We start from the raw sequence: 17,320 nt of genomic DNA, 5'->3' as shown, positions 1-17,320 counted from the left end.
ATTTCAGTATATTTATATTTTTAATCCTGATATATCACCTTTATTGTTGCAAGTACATCTGCTATTAATAGAACTTTTGTTTTGTTCCATGTTTTATCTCCCTCCAGCCGGTCCAGCCTATCTGTGCTCTCTGAGGAGCACTCTCCATTGCCTTTTTGCTTGTATAACTCTTCCTCTTTCTATTTTAAATAATACAAATGTTTTGAGAACTTACACAGGAAGGAAGGGCTGGTGCTTTTTTTAATGTTTATTGCTTAAAATCCAAGCTTTTAGTATCTCCTCATAATCTGAGTCTGCAGGCAGTTTGGATATCCACCTATGAGTGATGTTATCCGTGGGTGGGCTTGTTCTGTTTCTGTTATTATTGTTTGTTTTATAAGTGCTGTAAGTGTCTCCTCTGTAGACAGAGTAGGTGCAGACTGAGTTATCCTGGTGGCTCTCAGTTTCCCTTCAGCTGAAGATGTTTTCTGGGGTGGGGGAGCCACCTGAGGCTTCCAGGAAGGCGATGTGACCGCAGGAACACGGCTCAGGTTGCGGCTCCTCTGGTGGCTGCCTGTTTTCATCAGCCCTTCATCCTCTTTTGTCATCAAATGCATCTTCACACCACAGTAAAATGACACCTTCTGCAAATAAATTTAGGAAGTGGTGTTTTATGGTGTTGTGGGTTCAAACAGGGCATTTCTAGCAGCTGCACAGACTCCTGGCAGGGGCAGGCTGGAGAAAAAATATTGTGGTCGCTTCACATGCTTTTAAAAACTAATGCTGAGGTCTCTTTTGTGTTCAGTTATAAGCTAGATCAAAAATAGCTGAGTATTTACTCCCCTGTGATTGAACTTTAAAGCAAAAAAAAAAATTTAACAAAGAACATAGTTTGGTGAGCTTGTGTGCAAAAAAAAATAGGTTGGTGTTTAGGGGATTTCTGCTTGGTGGGAGCCTGGGAATTGTGGGGGTGAAGATGGAGGAGTGAGGGAAGAAGCATGGAAGTGACCCATTGAGAGGAGTTTTTTCCTCTCATGTGCTCAGTTGACAAGTCTGTGTGGAATCAAGCTTAATAAGATCAGGAACACAGGAAGGATGTAATTTTCAATTTGCCTGAAACTTGATCATCCACACACACGTTTTTCCCATCTGCAGTAGCAGTTCCATAATTTTTGTGTTGGTGTGTGTTGTGAGTTCTCCCATCCAAGAAGAAAGCTTGATGAAAATCAGAAGTCAAATTTAAAAATATTTAAAAGTCTGCTGCACCTCTGTTGACCTGGTGAGTGCCTCCTTGGCAAGGAACCAAAAGGTTGGAATAAAAAAATAGTTGTTGCAGAAGACCTGTTACATACTAGAAAAAAGTAAGCTACAGGGTTTAAATAAATGTATTTATTAACCTCTTAATGATTCACAGATTCAGTGGTTCTTTTCTCTTAGCAAACTGTTTTTGCTGCTTTCACTACAGCCCCATAAGAGGTAAATAAAAGTAATACTGGGACATGGTATGGAATGCAAATAAAAGAATTTATGTGATCCCCCATGGATTCGATGAAGATTTAAGATGAGTTAAAATCTTTCTACTTTGTGATATAAATACTGAATGTATTAGGGTCACTTGCGATTTCTGACTTGGAAATTTGTGAGGAATGTAGAAGCCTTTAGTTTTGGGGTTTTTTTTCCCAAAAGATGGATCACCATTTCCAAGTGCAGACAGGCTGCAGGCTGTTGTATCTAATTTTATCTTAATTCTGATTCTCAGGAGAGCTCTTGGACTGTAATAAACAGTGTTTGTGAGGCACAACCTACCGACTAGTTGCAAACCTCCACTATCTCCAGAAACGTGGGAAAGTCTTCTGGACTTTTATCCAGGGCCCATCTGTGGGAACAGCTCGTTTATTACAGGGCTGGACATCTCAGCAGCCCTTGGGAGAGTCAGGCTTGTGCATACAAAGGAAGGCCCAGAAACCACAGGGTTGGGAAGATGTTGGATTCCTCCTGTCACAAGCTGCTCTCTGCAGAGGAACACGCTGAGCTGACTCTGACTGATAGCACAGTGTCAGCAGCACTCCTGTGCTGCCCTGAGCTGCTTCTCTTCCCTGCAGGCAGCTGCTGTTTGCCCCCAGATGCAGGAAATGTTTCATCTGAGGCTGATGAGTGAGAGATGCACGTTGGTGTTACCCAGGGTGGGCTTTGTGTGCTGGAGATGTTCAGCTGAGCGAGGTTCCCTGGCACGTTCCTCCTGTCTGCAGCTGCTTCCACAGCTCCCTGCATGCATTCCTGGCGGCTCAGAAATGGCTTGCAGGGCTCTGTTTCTAAAAGCACTGGAATGAGAGGGGCTGTGGTGCAGGAATAACCTCCTACCCCACCTCCCAAAAGCCTGAGGAGGCGAGTTCAGCAGCACAGCCCATGGCACTGAGTTGTTGTTTCCTTCAGCTTGGGATTGCTTTGTGCTGCAGGCTGGCACTTCTGGGGGTCAGCTGGAGGAAATGCCTCCACGTGCTGCTGTGCCCTGCTCTTAGAGCTCTTCTGTGATGGTTGACAAGTCATGTTTTTCTTCTGAAAATGAAATGTGTTCTTTTTTTTCCCAGTGGGTTTTACCAGTTGTTGTTTCTCACTAGTACTGCATGCTTGTCAGGCTTTATTTCTCAGAAGAGATAATGAATTTAAGTCTGTTTTCCTGTTCTGTGTACCAGGGCACATGTCTGATGGATCTAATTAGGCTAATACAAAACTCTCCAGATTACCAAATATTGTTTCATTAAGGAAATGGTATCTGAAGTCTTATTTTTATTGGCTGAATTGTATTTGAAGACACAGTGGGTTTGTGTTGAAGGAGAACACAAGGAGAATTCAGTATGACTAAAATTGTTTCTTGCTGTTCAAAAGCATCTGCTCAGCCTCTGGAAAGGAAAGGATTTTGTGTGCTTGCAATGACATACTGTCCATAAGCTGTGCTTTCTTGGGGGGAAAAGAAAAAGTGTTTTATCAAATCACAAAATACATAATGTGAGGAAATTTTTAATATCTAATGCTGTTGTTTTACAGACTCTAGTTTTGAAATAGACATTTCTTACTTTTCTTACTTAGATATTTAAGTGAATAGTCACAGTAAAGTTAATTTACATTTGGCACTGGCATAGAACAGCTGTGATTCTATACATTCTTAAGAGAGCTTTTCTGGGTTTTGTTAGTTGAAGATTTTTATGTTGAAATGGTAAATTACATGTGATTACCAAAAAACCTGAAATTATCTGAGAGTATAAAGTCTCTATAACATAATGATGTGTCACTAACAGTACAGTGACTGAAGATGTGACAATTATTCTGCACTTTAAGGTCTGTCTGGGCTAAGAAATTGGCATTAATAAGATGTTTCACTCTTAGAAGCAATGCTGACAGTGATTCAGCTGTAGCAGCAGATGGATAAAACAGGTTTCAATACCTTTAAGTTCTGAGAATTTTCCAGTTAGGATGCTAAACTATGCATGTGTTGTTTATTCCAGCAGTGAAACAATCCTCACCATGGCAGTTGGAGTTGAATAACAGCTGATAATTGTCATTGTCCTGGGGCTGATAAATGCTCATCTGAAGCTCCTGGGGTTTAATAGCATGAGAGGGAGACTTCTAATCAGATATATTTCATCTCTCTCCAGATATAAGCACAGAAGAACCACTCATATTCTAACTTAAATCAATCCTTAGAAATACCAATCAGATGTGTCCTCTATAATTGGGTATTCTATGTAATAAATGAGCATTGTTAAAAGTAATAGAAAGAACTGTTTGTAATGCTATGCAGAATATAATTTGAAGTATAATTTTTTGCCAAGTTAAAATAAAACATTTCCCAAGCTTAAAAAAATTCTGAAGTGAGGCCCTTCATATAAGCAATGGAGTAGAACTAAATTTGTTTGAATAATAGATTGTGTAAATGTTCATGCAACAAGAGACCAGAAAGATCAGCAAAGACTTTAAATAGTCTTTTTTTTTGTCCACAGTGAAATGTTTCCAAGTTAAGATAAAAAAGAATACTATAATGAGTTACTGCTCTTATGTGACTTGGAAACCATTATAGCCAGTGGGATTTGTTTAGGAATTTCAAAGAAAATATGTCTTCATTAATTAAAATCTTCATGCAGCTGTACCAAAATATAACTCATTGATTGTTTGTACCCACTTCCAGTTAATTTTTTAAAGGAGTTTTTAAGTAGTAGTCATATTTCCAAGAAGGGAGAGATTCTAGTCTGAATGCTGGATTACAAGGCTGTGTTATTTAAGGTATGCATTATCTGATAAATACTGCACCAAAGTACAGTATGATTGCTGCCTTTTGGGTTCTTGCCTGTGTGCAGTTTCTTTTATGTGTAGAGTATCAAACTGTCCCTGTTGTGTGCACCTGTGCACGTGTATATGAGGGAGGTAGAAATGATGGCAAATTATCACACATGGTTTCCTTCCTCTGGCTTTATGTGGCACTCTTTTGGTAGCAAACTGTATCAGGGTGCTTATAATACATAAAGGTGCAGAGTTTTTAAATGTAGCTCACACCACACCTTAATTAATCAATCTCTTGATGTTCTTTACCAAATAGCCAGGTTGAACTGTCCTGTATATGCTCTAGTAATATTGTTTTGTGTTCCTTATGCTTAAAATTTCCAGTTTGGTCATAAGCTTCCTTGTCTGGATACACTTCAAAGTCAGATTTATATCACGTGTCAAGCACAATAAGAACTTTGTGTCTGCAGTTTTTTATCAGCTTAGAAGGGCACTGCCAGAAATCTTGCTGCATCTTGCAAAAAGGGTTGTTGTGAAGGGAGTGAGGTTAAAAAAAAATTCCAGAGGATTGCAAATGTGAAATGCTCAAAGGTTATGAGGTCAAGCCTAGAAAAGGGGTGCCTGGTATCACCATGAACCTGCATTAGGTTAACATTTAACACAAATGAGATGTTTTACCATGGCACCTTTGGCTTCACTCAGTGCAGAGGACACAGTTTGTGTTCTTGGTTTCTGCACAGGAATAAAACAGAAGGCAATTTTCTGCACAGCTGAACTGGGAAGAAAGTCTGCATCTGAACTGGATCTTGCTGGGGCTTGCTGAAGGTGCTGGGCTCTGTGCTGGGCTCTGTGCTTGTTGATTCCCTGCCCTCCTCCCCCGTTCACATCAGCCAGCACAGGAGGAGTACACGAGCAGTAGCAGTGTCACACAGCACACAAACACAGATGCAGTGATGTGAAAAATACTGAAGCAGAAAATACTCCACACTGCTGTTAGTAGACAGTGTAAGATGTGGCTGTAGGAAAGGACTGTAAGTCTGAATAGCTTTTCTTCTGGAAATAAAAAGTGCTGTTTTCACTTCCAGCATAATGAGTTAGTACAGGATAATTACCTTTTAAGTTAAATATTTCTGATATAAAGCAAGCAGTATGTACCAATATGTCAAATGCCCTATAGAAAAGCCAGAATGGTGCACTAGGCAGCTCAGATTTTGTAATAAAATCACAGATGCTCCTGTTAAGCTGGAGCCTTAATACAGCCGAGGGTTTACTCCTAGTGTTGATTGCCATTTCTTTTCTCAATCACATAACAGATGGCAGCTGATCTATTGTGAAAGCAAGGCAAGGCAGCTCATCCCTTGTAAAAAAAAACACTACAAACACCTCCATTTTTAGATTAGCACTGCCCAGTGTGCAGACAGGCAGTGTGAGTGCACAGTGTGTGTGCAGCCCAAAGCCACACAATGTCACAGCCCTGGCTAAAGGAACGAGGCTGTGGTTCCCCAGTGCCTGGAATGCAGCTGTAGCTGTATCACATCAGGGAAGATTAAACAGAGGCAAATCCCAAGGACTGGCTGCACTTCACCTTGCTGTGCTCCATGTCAGCATGTGCTTGGAGGTGGTGTGCTCATTTTGGAGAAGTTGCATCCATTTTGTGTGAAAATGAAGCAAAAACATCTGCTTGAAATGACAATGAGGAAGTTTAACCACGGCTTCCTTTTTCTACCTCCCATTCTCCCTTTGTGGCCATGTATAGCAGCAGCTAGTCCCACTGAGGCAATGCAAATACAAGGCTGTGAGTTTATCAGTTTTGAAAAAATAGTTGAAAAAAACTGGATATCTATATAAAAATGGTTATTATAGTTGTTTATTACTACTACTACTACTACTACTACTACTACTACTACTACTACTACTTCTGTTGCTGCACAGGGACAAGGAGTAAATGACCCCTTCCACTCTGTTGCAAAATACAAATAAAGCCTGACAAAGTCCACCAGTGCTCTAAAAGAAGCTGTAGGTGCATTGTTAAGGCTTTTTGGGCCTTATGGATTGAATAATACAGATGAAAAAAATGCAGTTGCATTTGGCATTTAGACTCTCCCTTGAGAAGCTCGTGCTCTTGCTGCTGCAGGCCCTGCTTTGCTGGTGCAGCACTTACCAGTTTTGTTTCCTTGTTTGTGGTGTGGAGGTGGCAGATGAAACTGTGGGTGTTGGAATGGTCTGGGCTGTCCCTTCATTGTTCCAGCCCACGAGCCCACCTTCTGTGTCCCAGCCTTCCTGTTTGCTGGCCCAGCAGGGCAGCAGTGCAGTGCCACACCTGACACAGTGCTTGTGGCACTGTCCATTTGGGAATGTCTGTGGCACAGTGGGGAAAGGGCCAGGACACAGGGAGCAGCCTCCTTGCTACCCCACACAATGCTGAATTCCCAGAGGTGCTCCCAGCTCATTGCTGCAGCCAGCCCACTCCCCTCCAGCTGCTGTGGGGCAGAATCTGGGATTAGCAGTAAACACTTGCAAACTGAGTTTTAATGAAAGGTGTCAGGTTATTTGCATAACCTGGTTTGTTTGTGCAACCATTTTAAAATCCCATATTTGTCAAACCCTAAAGATGTGTCCTTAAAGTCCTCAGTTAAGCAAGCTTTTCTCTTTTATTCCCTTTATTTTCCTACAGTCAATTGCTTCAGCAGACATGGATTTGAATCAGCTGGAAGCTTTCCTCACTGCCCAAACCAAAAAGCAAGGTGGCATCACATCAGATCAGGCTGCAGTCATTGCAAAATTTTGGAAGAACCACCGGACTCAAATCCACGAGAGCCTGATCAATCAGAGCCGCTGGGAGAATGTCCTGAAAAACATGAACTGGAGAGTGGACCTGAAGGCACAGTTGAGGCACGTTGATCAGATAAACACTCCTGTTGCAATAGTTGAAATGGAACTGGGAAAAAATGGGCAGGTAAGCTTCCTTTTGCAACATATGTAAACCTGATGTAACTGCACATGCACTGAGGTATATTACCTACTGCTGAATTCACTGCCTCCAAATCAAGCCTGTTGATTCATTACCACTGGCCCTTAAATGGATTTGAAATTGGGGTCCATCTTTGGATACAAAGAAACATTCTGGGTGGTGAATGCAATTTTTGCTTTTTTTTTTCCTTATCTTCATATAAAGAAGATATAACACATATACTGACATATATATATATGACATATGTATTGACAGCTCTCTTTACATTAAGCTTGTAAACTCAGAGGATGTAGAAATCTAACATGATCTTATAATTCTGTTTGTATACCATGCACTGCAAATTCAATTAGTCTTCTTTTCTTTTAATTCAACACTAAAATTAGTTAAAATACGCAAAGTAGGAGCTGAAAAAGAGTAAAGTTCACAAATTACATTTTAGAACAAATGAAGGGAAAGATTCTTTTTTTATTTTACATAACACCCATTCTTATGTTACTTATTACCTGTCACATTATGCAATCTTGCCTTATCTACCTGAAAGATATCTGTCTATATATATATGGCTCTATCAGTGCTGAACATTGCCTTCCTTTTTTATCTTTATAGTCCATAGGATTGTACAGCTGAAGGCACAGATTCCCATCTTCACATTTGCTGTTCTTTTCTAACAGGAAATGTGTTTCAGTTTGGTATCTTTTCTCTCTGTGATGTTTTAGTAAATTTCAAAACCTCATTTCTTAGCAGTAGCTACTGCAAATCATGCCATGAGCTGATTTGGGAATTTTGATGTTAATAGTTAACGTTTTGCAAGGTTCCTTGTATTTCATAGTATTGTAATAGCAAGAGTGCCTGAATTAGGAATACCTCAATCCATACACCTGGAATATACATGTGCATAGGAATGATTGAATTCCAACTTGGCTAAGCCAAGACAAGAATGAAGGTACATAATGTCTGAGATCCTACAGAGGCAGAAGGTATTGTTTGAATCATTCTGTTGGTTCACTTTCCTTTGCAGTCAGTGGAAGCTGATCCTCCCTGAGCCTCCTTCACTTGTGGTTCTCTGCAATGACAAGTACAATAATGGGTGTGCCTTCAGGTTTTTTCCTGACCTCAGAGAAGTGGAGTTTTCTGCTCAGGATCTTGAGATTGAAAACCATTGTGTTATTAGCAGCAAATGGAAAAAAGGTTGCTTTGAATAAAAAGGTTACAAGGGAGCACATTATAATGAGTACACGGAGTACATTAGTGAGCAAATGGCAGAAATACCTACATTCATTAAAAAGTGCATCCTTAACTCAGAATCGCTGTTGTGTTTCACAAGGGGATTATGTAGTTAGTGACTCCTGTTTTGAAACTGTTTTTTCCCCCAGTAATGGATTTTACAGTAACATCAAGCAGCAAGGACATTTATATTCCTTTCACTCTCTGCAGAGAGAGTCAGGGGATGGAGAAGTAACATTTCTGAGACACTGTACTGTCTCTTACCAAAGAGCCCCACAATAAAATCAAAATGAGTTATTTTAGCAATGCCCCTTCATGCTGCAAAGGGAAATGTTGTGCAAATGCATTTTTGGAGCTGCCATCAAACACAATTTTGCCTCCTTCCCTGAAGGTACCAGTGAGCTGTGGCAAGCCTGGTGTGAGTTAAACTGGTCCTTACTGAAACAGCCATGGAGTAGTTAGCATTGTCACCTCTTGAGTCACTGTACATTTGTTCTAAGGAGCTCTGCTTTCACATAGCCTTTGGCTGTGCATTGAATAAGTTCTCTGCTGTAAATCTTTGGGTTGAGGCACTCTGCATCAGGCTCTGTGCTCCTGTGATGGGATGAGGTTTGGGGTTTGGGGACCTCCTGGAAAGATCGGTCACAGAGACTCCTACTGGAGGTTGAACAATTTGTTACACACTGGATCCAGCCCACTAACTTGAAACTGTCATGTTTTATAGTCTTTATAAGTATTTTTACTTTATTGTTAGCATATCTCTTCTAAATATCAAGTTTTGTAGCACATCAAATACACACATCCTGATACCTTCCCTAAGTTTAGAAGAGAACATATTTTCTAAACAGTTGTCAGCCATAGATGAGATTTGATGAATAATGAAGATCTGGCTTTGAAGAAGAAAGCTGGCTGATGATTCAGGAGTAAATTATTCACAACAGACTGTTTTCATTTGGACACATGATAACAGGGGAATATACAAATGCATTGATATGTAATGAATTGACATGAATATTTCATGGTTCAGCAGAAGCAAAGAAATGCTCTGTAGAAAATGTACCTTTCCAGAAGTCACTCTGATTCTTCCCAGTGCCTCAGGGTTGGAGTTAGGTCTCTGCCCAGCAGAAGAGCAGGCTGCTTGGTGGAGCATCTGCTGCTGCTACTTCAATAAATAACTTTGCTTCCTGCTTGCCTTCTCTGAATTTTAGTCAGCTCTTTCACAAGGGGAAGACTGTGTGTGAAACCTGATGTGATTGGGAATGGGAATTAATTGGAAGTGACTGGTTCGTAAATGCCACTAGCCTGAGTTTACTTGGATTTTGTCAAATTTTTAAATGTTTTCTGGCTGGAGAGAGATGTTTTTGGGTTTGAGAATCCATCACAACTTGCATGCATTAATTCTTGCTAGCCTTGCCATTACTGGTAAGAGAAAAAAATGAACCCTTCTTCCTAAGTGCTCTTGAAAATACTTCTGATGAGCAACATTTGAAAATACCACGCTCTGAACTTTGAAAAATTTGATTCAAGATCTGTAAATTGGAGTTTGAACTCTTCTTCAGTAAAGATTTTACAGCAACATTAAAAGTTCCCTTTATGCTGGTGTTGTAGTCTTTATAGATCCTAGCAGGTCTATATTAAGATTAAAGGCAGATGAACATGCTAGCCATCACCTTTGAAAGCCCATTTTCTTTAACAGTATGACTAAAAATAAAATTATAAAGCAGTTGCACTTTAGCCTGCATTTGCCTTCATCTTGTGATATTCAGTGCTCATCCCTGCTGGTCCATTTTTTCCATCTTTTCTTTGGCACAATGGTTTTCTCCTCTTGGGTTTTTTATCTACCTTGCTGGCTTTCTCTTAAAACATCTCTAGCTACCTGTCCCCTCCTTTATGTCCTTTTTTATCTTGTTCTCCCTCTCTGAGCATGTCTGTAAAGCTCTTTTGGCATGAAATTTCAGGCAGACAAGGATCTGCTCAGAGGGATGGAGAGTGAGCTGGAGCATCCTCCCTCCATGCCCTTGCTGCCCCTCTGCAGCAGCCCTGCTCCACATGGTGGGAGCCACTGCTGTGCAGTGTTGGCTTCCCTGCACATTCCAGTCCCAGATTTATACCCGTCCTTGCCACTGACACAGAGTTACTGCACTGGTTTTGTGCCATGGCTTGGCACAAATATTATATTTAAACTTGTTTTCTGGATTTTGTCATGTTATTTTCCTCGTGAGATCTGCCGCTCCCCTGGGGCTGTTCTTCCTGTGGGCTGATTTGCTAATAAGTTTTACTTTCTTTATATAAAGAAAGTAAAATTATATATTTTGCATTATATATTTTGCAGTTTAATCAGTCTGAGACTGATCAGATATTACAGATTAGCTGAGAATTTGTTCTTCACCTTTTTGCTTTGGCTTATTTACAGAATGGGTATTTCCACATACATTTCTTTCCAGTGTTTAAGTTACCAGTAATACATGTAATATCACTTCTCTTGGGGCTTTGTTGGATCTTAAAGCATGTTTGATGATCAAAGAGTATTTGTTGCCCTGGTTTAACATGAAGCTGGGATTCTCCTGCAGGATTCTTCCTGGAAAGACCTGAAATAATCACATCAGGATTATGGACTAAAGGGTTTTTTTTCCCAAAATATTGTATCTCTCTCCTCTTTCCTTTTCTAAAAGCCTCTACCTGCCAGAGGGATCAAACAGTTAATGATATACAGTAAGTAAATGCCACAATGTAGCAAATACTAGAAGCTACATACCAGGTAAGGAATTAGGATAGCTTCTTTAAAAGTAAGGGCAAACAGCAGCCTTTCATTCCATGTATTTTCTCTGGTCTGAAATCACCAGGGATGTGTATCTTCACAAAAAACAAATGGTTTTCTTTAAAGAACAGGCAAACATTAGTAACAACCTTTTCAGTGAAAAGTGTATATTCAATACTTATGATTATATTTTGAGTGTCACCTTAAACTCTCCCCAGTGAGATAAAATACTTTCTGATGAAAGGACTTGCTAGGTGAAGTGCACCTTTGCCAGTGCAGCAGCATACTTGATGCTGAAAAAGTAGGAACTGTCAGCTGGCAGTTTACCTACTGTCTGCTGGTGGCTGGGCCCAGACCATGGTAATTCAGAGAAATTAATACAACTACTAATAATTCAGGTAATAATTCTATTAGTTCATGAGTGGAAAGAGTTCATAAGGAGTATAGACAATTGTCATGTGCTGTAAGTTGGAGATAAAATGCTTCCAGTATTTTGAAGGTCTGGAGCTTGATGTTTCATCAGGTTTTAGTTGCAGTGATTATAAAGGTTAAATTAATGTTTTGAGGAGGAGTAAAGTAGGTCTCAAAGTAAACTTGTGGGAGATTAATTTTTTTTCTGACTTGTTAATTATGTCCATTCTACACGAATCTAGGCTGAAATTTCTATCATCTGTGCTATAAACAAATTATATTTATTTTTAGCATTCACACATGAGCACGCTTTCACGACATAATTAAAAAATCCTAGAATTTATCTTCTATAAAACTCTATCCCTTGCTGGGAGTACACATTGAACACTGCTGAGGATGTGGTGGTGTTTTGTGCACCTTCCTGAGCCACTTTTCTCTTGGCTTTTGTCACCTGCAGTTCTCCCCAGCCATAGCTGTCACTGCTGCAGAGGTCAGACCGAGAGAACATCAGGAGTACACTCATGCCATAGGGAGGAGGGATTATGGCTGTGCCTGCTTTTGCCTCTGTGTGGCTCCAGGTCAGGCTGCTTCAGAGATAGGGCTGAAAATAGCCCCAGATAATGGATCTCCAGGCTTTTTTATGTAGGAGCTGTTTGAAAAGGCAGATTGCTTTTTGTATTGGTGTGGGCAAAGCGATGCGTGGGGAGATGAAAAGCAGCTCCAGGTACCCAAACCAAAATAACTCCAGCCAGGCCTGCAGAGAGGAAGGAAAAGCAACCACCAAACCATTTTTCCTTTCCAGCCATAATCTGTCTTAGTCTTTGTAGCTATTAACATCATCAGAAATGATGTTCCCATCAAAAATGGGAAAAGCATGAGCATTTATAAGCCAAATTAATCAACTTAACTCCAATGGGCTTAATATTTTTATTTGATTAAAATGATGGAATCTGGTAAGTAGAAGTCAGTTGGAAAAAAATCACCTTTGTGGCCAAGCTGAATGTAATCATTTGAGCTTTTGTTCACCTTGGAAATTTATGAGCTGGAGGGAACAGTTACATAAGAGCAGTACAGTGCAAAAGCAAATAAAAAACTGAGAGGGCAGCAGGTCACTCCACAGAGAGGAAACGAACACAGTTGACTGACTTAACTCAGTTATTTACTTAATCCTCTGCATGGCACTCTCTGTAGCCCTTTGCTTTGACAGGTCAGTTTTTGTCACCTTCTTGGAGTGGAGAGAAACTTGGGGAACAAGAAGAGAATTTTGTTATTTGTGGTTCTTGGGATGTGGAAGTGTAGTAAGTATGTTAAGGAGATAAGAGCATTAAATGGAGGTATTAAATAACTGTCTGACTCAAAATGTCACTTTTCCACTGGGTATATTTGACAGTATTTTTTACCTCAGGTATATATCCTATACAAAGCAAGGATATTCTGTAATCAGTAGTGCTGACAGTTTCCATGCTGGTTTATTTGTGCCCTGTGTATGTGGATGTGCAAGTGCACACATACTCATATATTCCCTGTCTTTACTCTGGAACTGGATTTGCTGAAGTAATTAAGTAGAATAAGTTAACTGAGATAGAAGTATTGATTGTAGCTGAGCTCAGGGTATTACAGAGGAAATTCTGCATTAATTGAAGGTAAGCTGTATGAAGCCAGCAGTGATGCCTGCTTACTGCCTTTCATCTGCCTAAATTCAGATTCAGTCGCGGACCCTTGAAATTTTTACCTTCTCAGGTCTTGCACATTCTGATAGAGGACTTGCAATCTGTTAAATATATAATATTGGTGATATCAACAAATATTTTGCAATCAGTTCACACAGAGCAATAAAATGTGGGATAGCTTTGATGAAATGTTCTCCAGAGCATCTCTTGCAGCCTTGAGAAACAGAGTGCAACAAACCTGGGACAGGGGCAGCTGGAGTCAACAGACCTGGCTGTTGAAAATTGTCCCAGCAAAAGTTTTTCAGCACATACCTTTCCTTGGGGTTGGCTCTGCAGAGTCAGAGACCCTAAATTGCATCTCCCACCCTCTCCAGAGGAATTGTTCTGTTTGGGGCAGGGTGCAGAGCAGTTTCTGTGCGACACTTGCTCTGTTGTTGTGTAAATAATCAGAGGCAGTCCCACTGTGCAGTTCCCACCACCACAGACTAGGGGCTGTGTGGAGAGTGTCTGCAAACATGCAAATCAAAGCACTGCATTTGCACAGAGTGCCAGCCTGGCACCATTTGCCTGCATGACCTTGCAGCAAAGCCCGTCTATAATTGAGGTCAAATGTAGTTGAAGGATCAAAAACTGTAATCTCCACTAGCATCTTTTTAACAGAAGTCAAAAGTTTTGCATGATTCTTGAAAAGCATTTTAAAAAGGGGGAAATTTCTTTGCAGGAGAGCCTGTATAAAGCAAATCAAAGCTTCTTTGTAACTTAGCTCTGGTGGTGGTGTCAATCTGTGTTCTTCAAAGGACTTGGATATCAACATAAGCAAGTAATTTGTTCTTAGGAAACTCAGGGAAAAGAGGAGTTGTTGTGAACATAAATGCCCACTGCATTGGCTAACAATGCATCTTGTTTTTACAGGCCTAGCCTGGCCAAATACATTTAAAATTGTTGTTTTGCCAGTTAGCCAGCCTTGCCCTTCTTGACACAATGCCATGTTGCTGCTGAGAAATGCTTTGGAGATCCTTTCAGGTGTGTCATGATCTCTTTTGAGATCTCTGAGTGGCATTCCAGGTGCAAGTAAGAGCAAACAGGTTCTTAATTTATTTTAATGAGGAAGAGCTACTGCAGGAGAAGGTATTAGAAGATACAAAAGGAGAAAGCTACCACATAACTGGGGAGAAACACTTGTAGAGCATTAAAGTCTTTTTGCTGCTTAATCCTTTGTATTCTCTTTATCTTAAATATATGTGTGTATCTATGTATATATTTGTATGCTTTTCATAAAAGATGGACTCCAGTTTTTGCTGTGCAAGAATTGATGCAGCAAGAAACAACACAGCCCACAGTGACAAAGCAAAATCCCTTCAGTTCATGGCTAATTCTCAGTGTAATCTTTTCATGGATCAGGTATTTCCATTCTAGTTTCTGCAAACTAGGGCTTTCCATCCCTCTACTCATCCTAGTTAAAAATGAAAAAAAGATAAGCATAATTTTTTTTCCTTTCCTTTTCTTCTTACCATTCTGTTTACAAAACCTCTGACAGAGTGATTCCACAGGTAGCTGGCTGGAATCTGTTGGTGGGCAGAGCTGTCCTTGGCAGTTGGTAGCTGAGCATTAATGCTGAGGTGCTGTGAGCTCCCTGCACGGAAATGCAGTCAATCAGCATGTGAAGGGCTTGGGATACTGGCCCCTGTTTGGATAAAAGCAGGCTCTCACTCCTGCTGCAGTTGCTCTTGCTGTTACAAACCACTAGCAGTGCTGCTTAGGGACTTCCAGAGGCCAGCAGAGAAGTTTTGGGAGAGGCTCCTGCCCCTTCCCAAGGGAGTGAATGAACACTGTAGGAAACAAAGCCTTTTTTTTGCAGGTTCACTTGCCTCTATGTTAAATGGATTTGTCTGCTCCTTGGTATGCTGGCTTCATCTTGTCAAAGTGTAGACTGAAAGACAGGCAGTAAATGGAGCTGCCACAGAAGATCACATGTGGGTTTGAGAGGGTGGTTTTGGTGTCAGGTCTTTTCCTTGCTGCCAGGTGGACTTGAAAAGTTGCTGACTTTTGCTGCAGCCTTGTGCTGCCCCAGCAGTGACGTGTTCATGGAGCTGAAAGTGGCTGAGTGAGTCCAAATGAAATTTTTTTTGTTCCCTCCCCACCCTTTTTTTTTTTTTCACCCACATTATTTTTAGTGTGGATCAATTTGTTGAAGGGACGGGTTGAGGGCAAAATTGAGCAAAAGAAATTGAGAGCTCTGTCTTGCCTTGAAAAAATGCTCATTTAAGCATACAAGTTGAAAGAGCCACCATTTAAAATTCTAGCTAGTGATCTCTGGAACAGAAATGAAGCAGCTCTCCTTGAATGCTGAAGATAACTTCTCTGAAGTGCCAATTTTTCTTCCAAGAATGGAGGAGGAATAGAAAATGAGAGTCAGGGCTGTTAGATGAGTTTTGTATTGTGGAGTTCATCTGGAGAAGGGTGGGAAAGGTATCTGGTATGGAGATGATCTAAAAGGGGATCTGGAGGTGGCAATCTGTGCAGATTGCAGGAATGGGGGAATCTTGATGCTTTAACAGCACTGGTAATTTTTGTTTCTAGAAAGTTTCTCAGCTACATGGTTTTGTGACAGCAGCAATGAGAAGCACGATTGAAATACTGGTCCTGTTCCTTGCCTGCTTATTTTGTCTAGAGTTGGTGGGAAATGTGGTGAGCTGAGCCACAGCTTGGCTGAGTTGCCTGAAGTGATCCTGTAAGTCTGGGAACAGCAACAGTCCTACAGTCCTGACTTACTCACATCTTCAACAAATAAACTCATTTATTGTTCAGGGTTGTTTTTTTTTGTTGGGTGTTTTTTTTTATTCAGTAGTTACAAGAAGTTGGTTGGTGTTGACAGTTTCATCCTCAAAACAGCTTTCTCTGTTTCCTTGCATGCATCTGGTCCAGTTTTTTTTCTTTTTGCTTGTTTTGAAAATACTTTCAGAGGCACTGGGGTGAAGCATAAGTTTCCCTGCTTTTCTCTGAAAGGAGATGGTTGGGAGGAGATCACTGGCAAGTGCTTTTGGTTAAGACATCATTGTCCTATATACTACTTGAGGAAATGACTACTTTGAACATAATTCCTGGAGCAAATCCTCTTCATTTAAAAAGAGATTCTAACTTACAAAAGATACAAGACAATCCTTTGATTAAGAAACCTCTTGCAGCTGTAATTTTGCATAGACCTTGACACAAGGGGGTTTTTTCCTGTCCTCCTTTCAAATTATCAGTTGCAAAACTCCACAGAGATAATCAGACATGCAAATCTTCAATATATTTTTAGTTCAACTCACTGATGTAGATTCATTAATATGTTAATATGACAAGGAAAGCATAATTTAAATTGCATATGCCTAATTTGGTTAATAAATGCTTGAAATACAGTCCCAATTTTAGAAGTAGCCATACTTGATACCGATTTTTCAGGACTTTTTTCCCCTTCTAAATCACAAGGAGAGTACAAAACCTCTTGTTTTATGTACAGAAATAACTTTGTGGTGTTTTTTACCCTGACTATGCACAACCAAAGAACCTTTATGCTGGGAATCAGTGTTCCTTGTACACATTGTCACATTCCTAGTGATTGAATTGTAATAAATTGTATCAGTGGAGACCTAGTGAGGATTGTAGTATTGTAATTTGAGTTCCCAGACTGCATTAGGTAGAGTTAGACAGGAGATAGAAGATGAAAAGAGAAAAGTTTCCTCATGTTCAAATATGGCCAAGCTCCACCAATGCAAATCAGGGATGTGCTTGCCCTGTATTTAATTTGCAGTGGCCTAACTAAATGAGATACAAATTACTACTGGAATTAGAATTAGACAGCTTCTGAATCTTGGTTGAACATGCAAAGCTGCTATAATATCTAGATTTTTTTTAAAGCCCTGAAGTGGTATTTGAATGCTTACAGGCAATAAACTTTTCAGTCAATTGATTCCATTTCTGTTGAATCACCCTCAAAAGTGAAGCTGTGCTTTAAGGACTATTAAAAAAAATCATTCCATTTAACCTGTA

General features: G+C 40.3%; 1 protein-coding gene across 2 annotated transcripts in view; it reads left to right on the top strand.

Moving 5' to 3' along the window:
- Window positions 1-17,320, top strand: part of COMMD1 (copper metabolism domain containing 1) — a 62,023-nt gene that overhangs the window by 11,517 nt on the left and 33,186 nt on the right. For both annotated transcript variants that reach the window (XM_064709265.1, XM_064709266.1), the window contains exon 2: window positions 6,929-7,210. In XM_064709265.1, coding sequence (XP_064565335.1) covers window positions 6,929-7,210 — 282 coding nt within the window. The remainder of the gene's footprint in view (window positions 1-6,928; window positions 7,211-17,320) is intronic.

This window comes from Zonotrichia leucophrys, chromosome 3, assembly GCF_028769735.1.
Source record: "Zonotrichia leucophrys gambelii isolate GWCS_2022_RI chromosome 3, RI_Zleu_2.0, whole genome shotgun sequence".
Classification (NCBI taxonomy): Eukaryota; Metazoa; Chordata; class Aves; order Passeriformes; family Passerellidae; genus Zonotrichia; species Zonotrichia leucophrys.
This window is presented reverse-complemented; position numbering and strand designations above follow the sequence as displayed.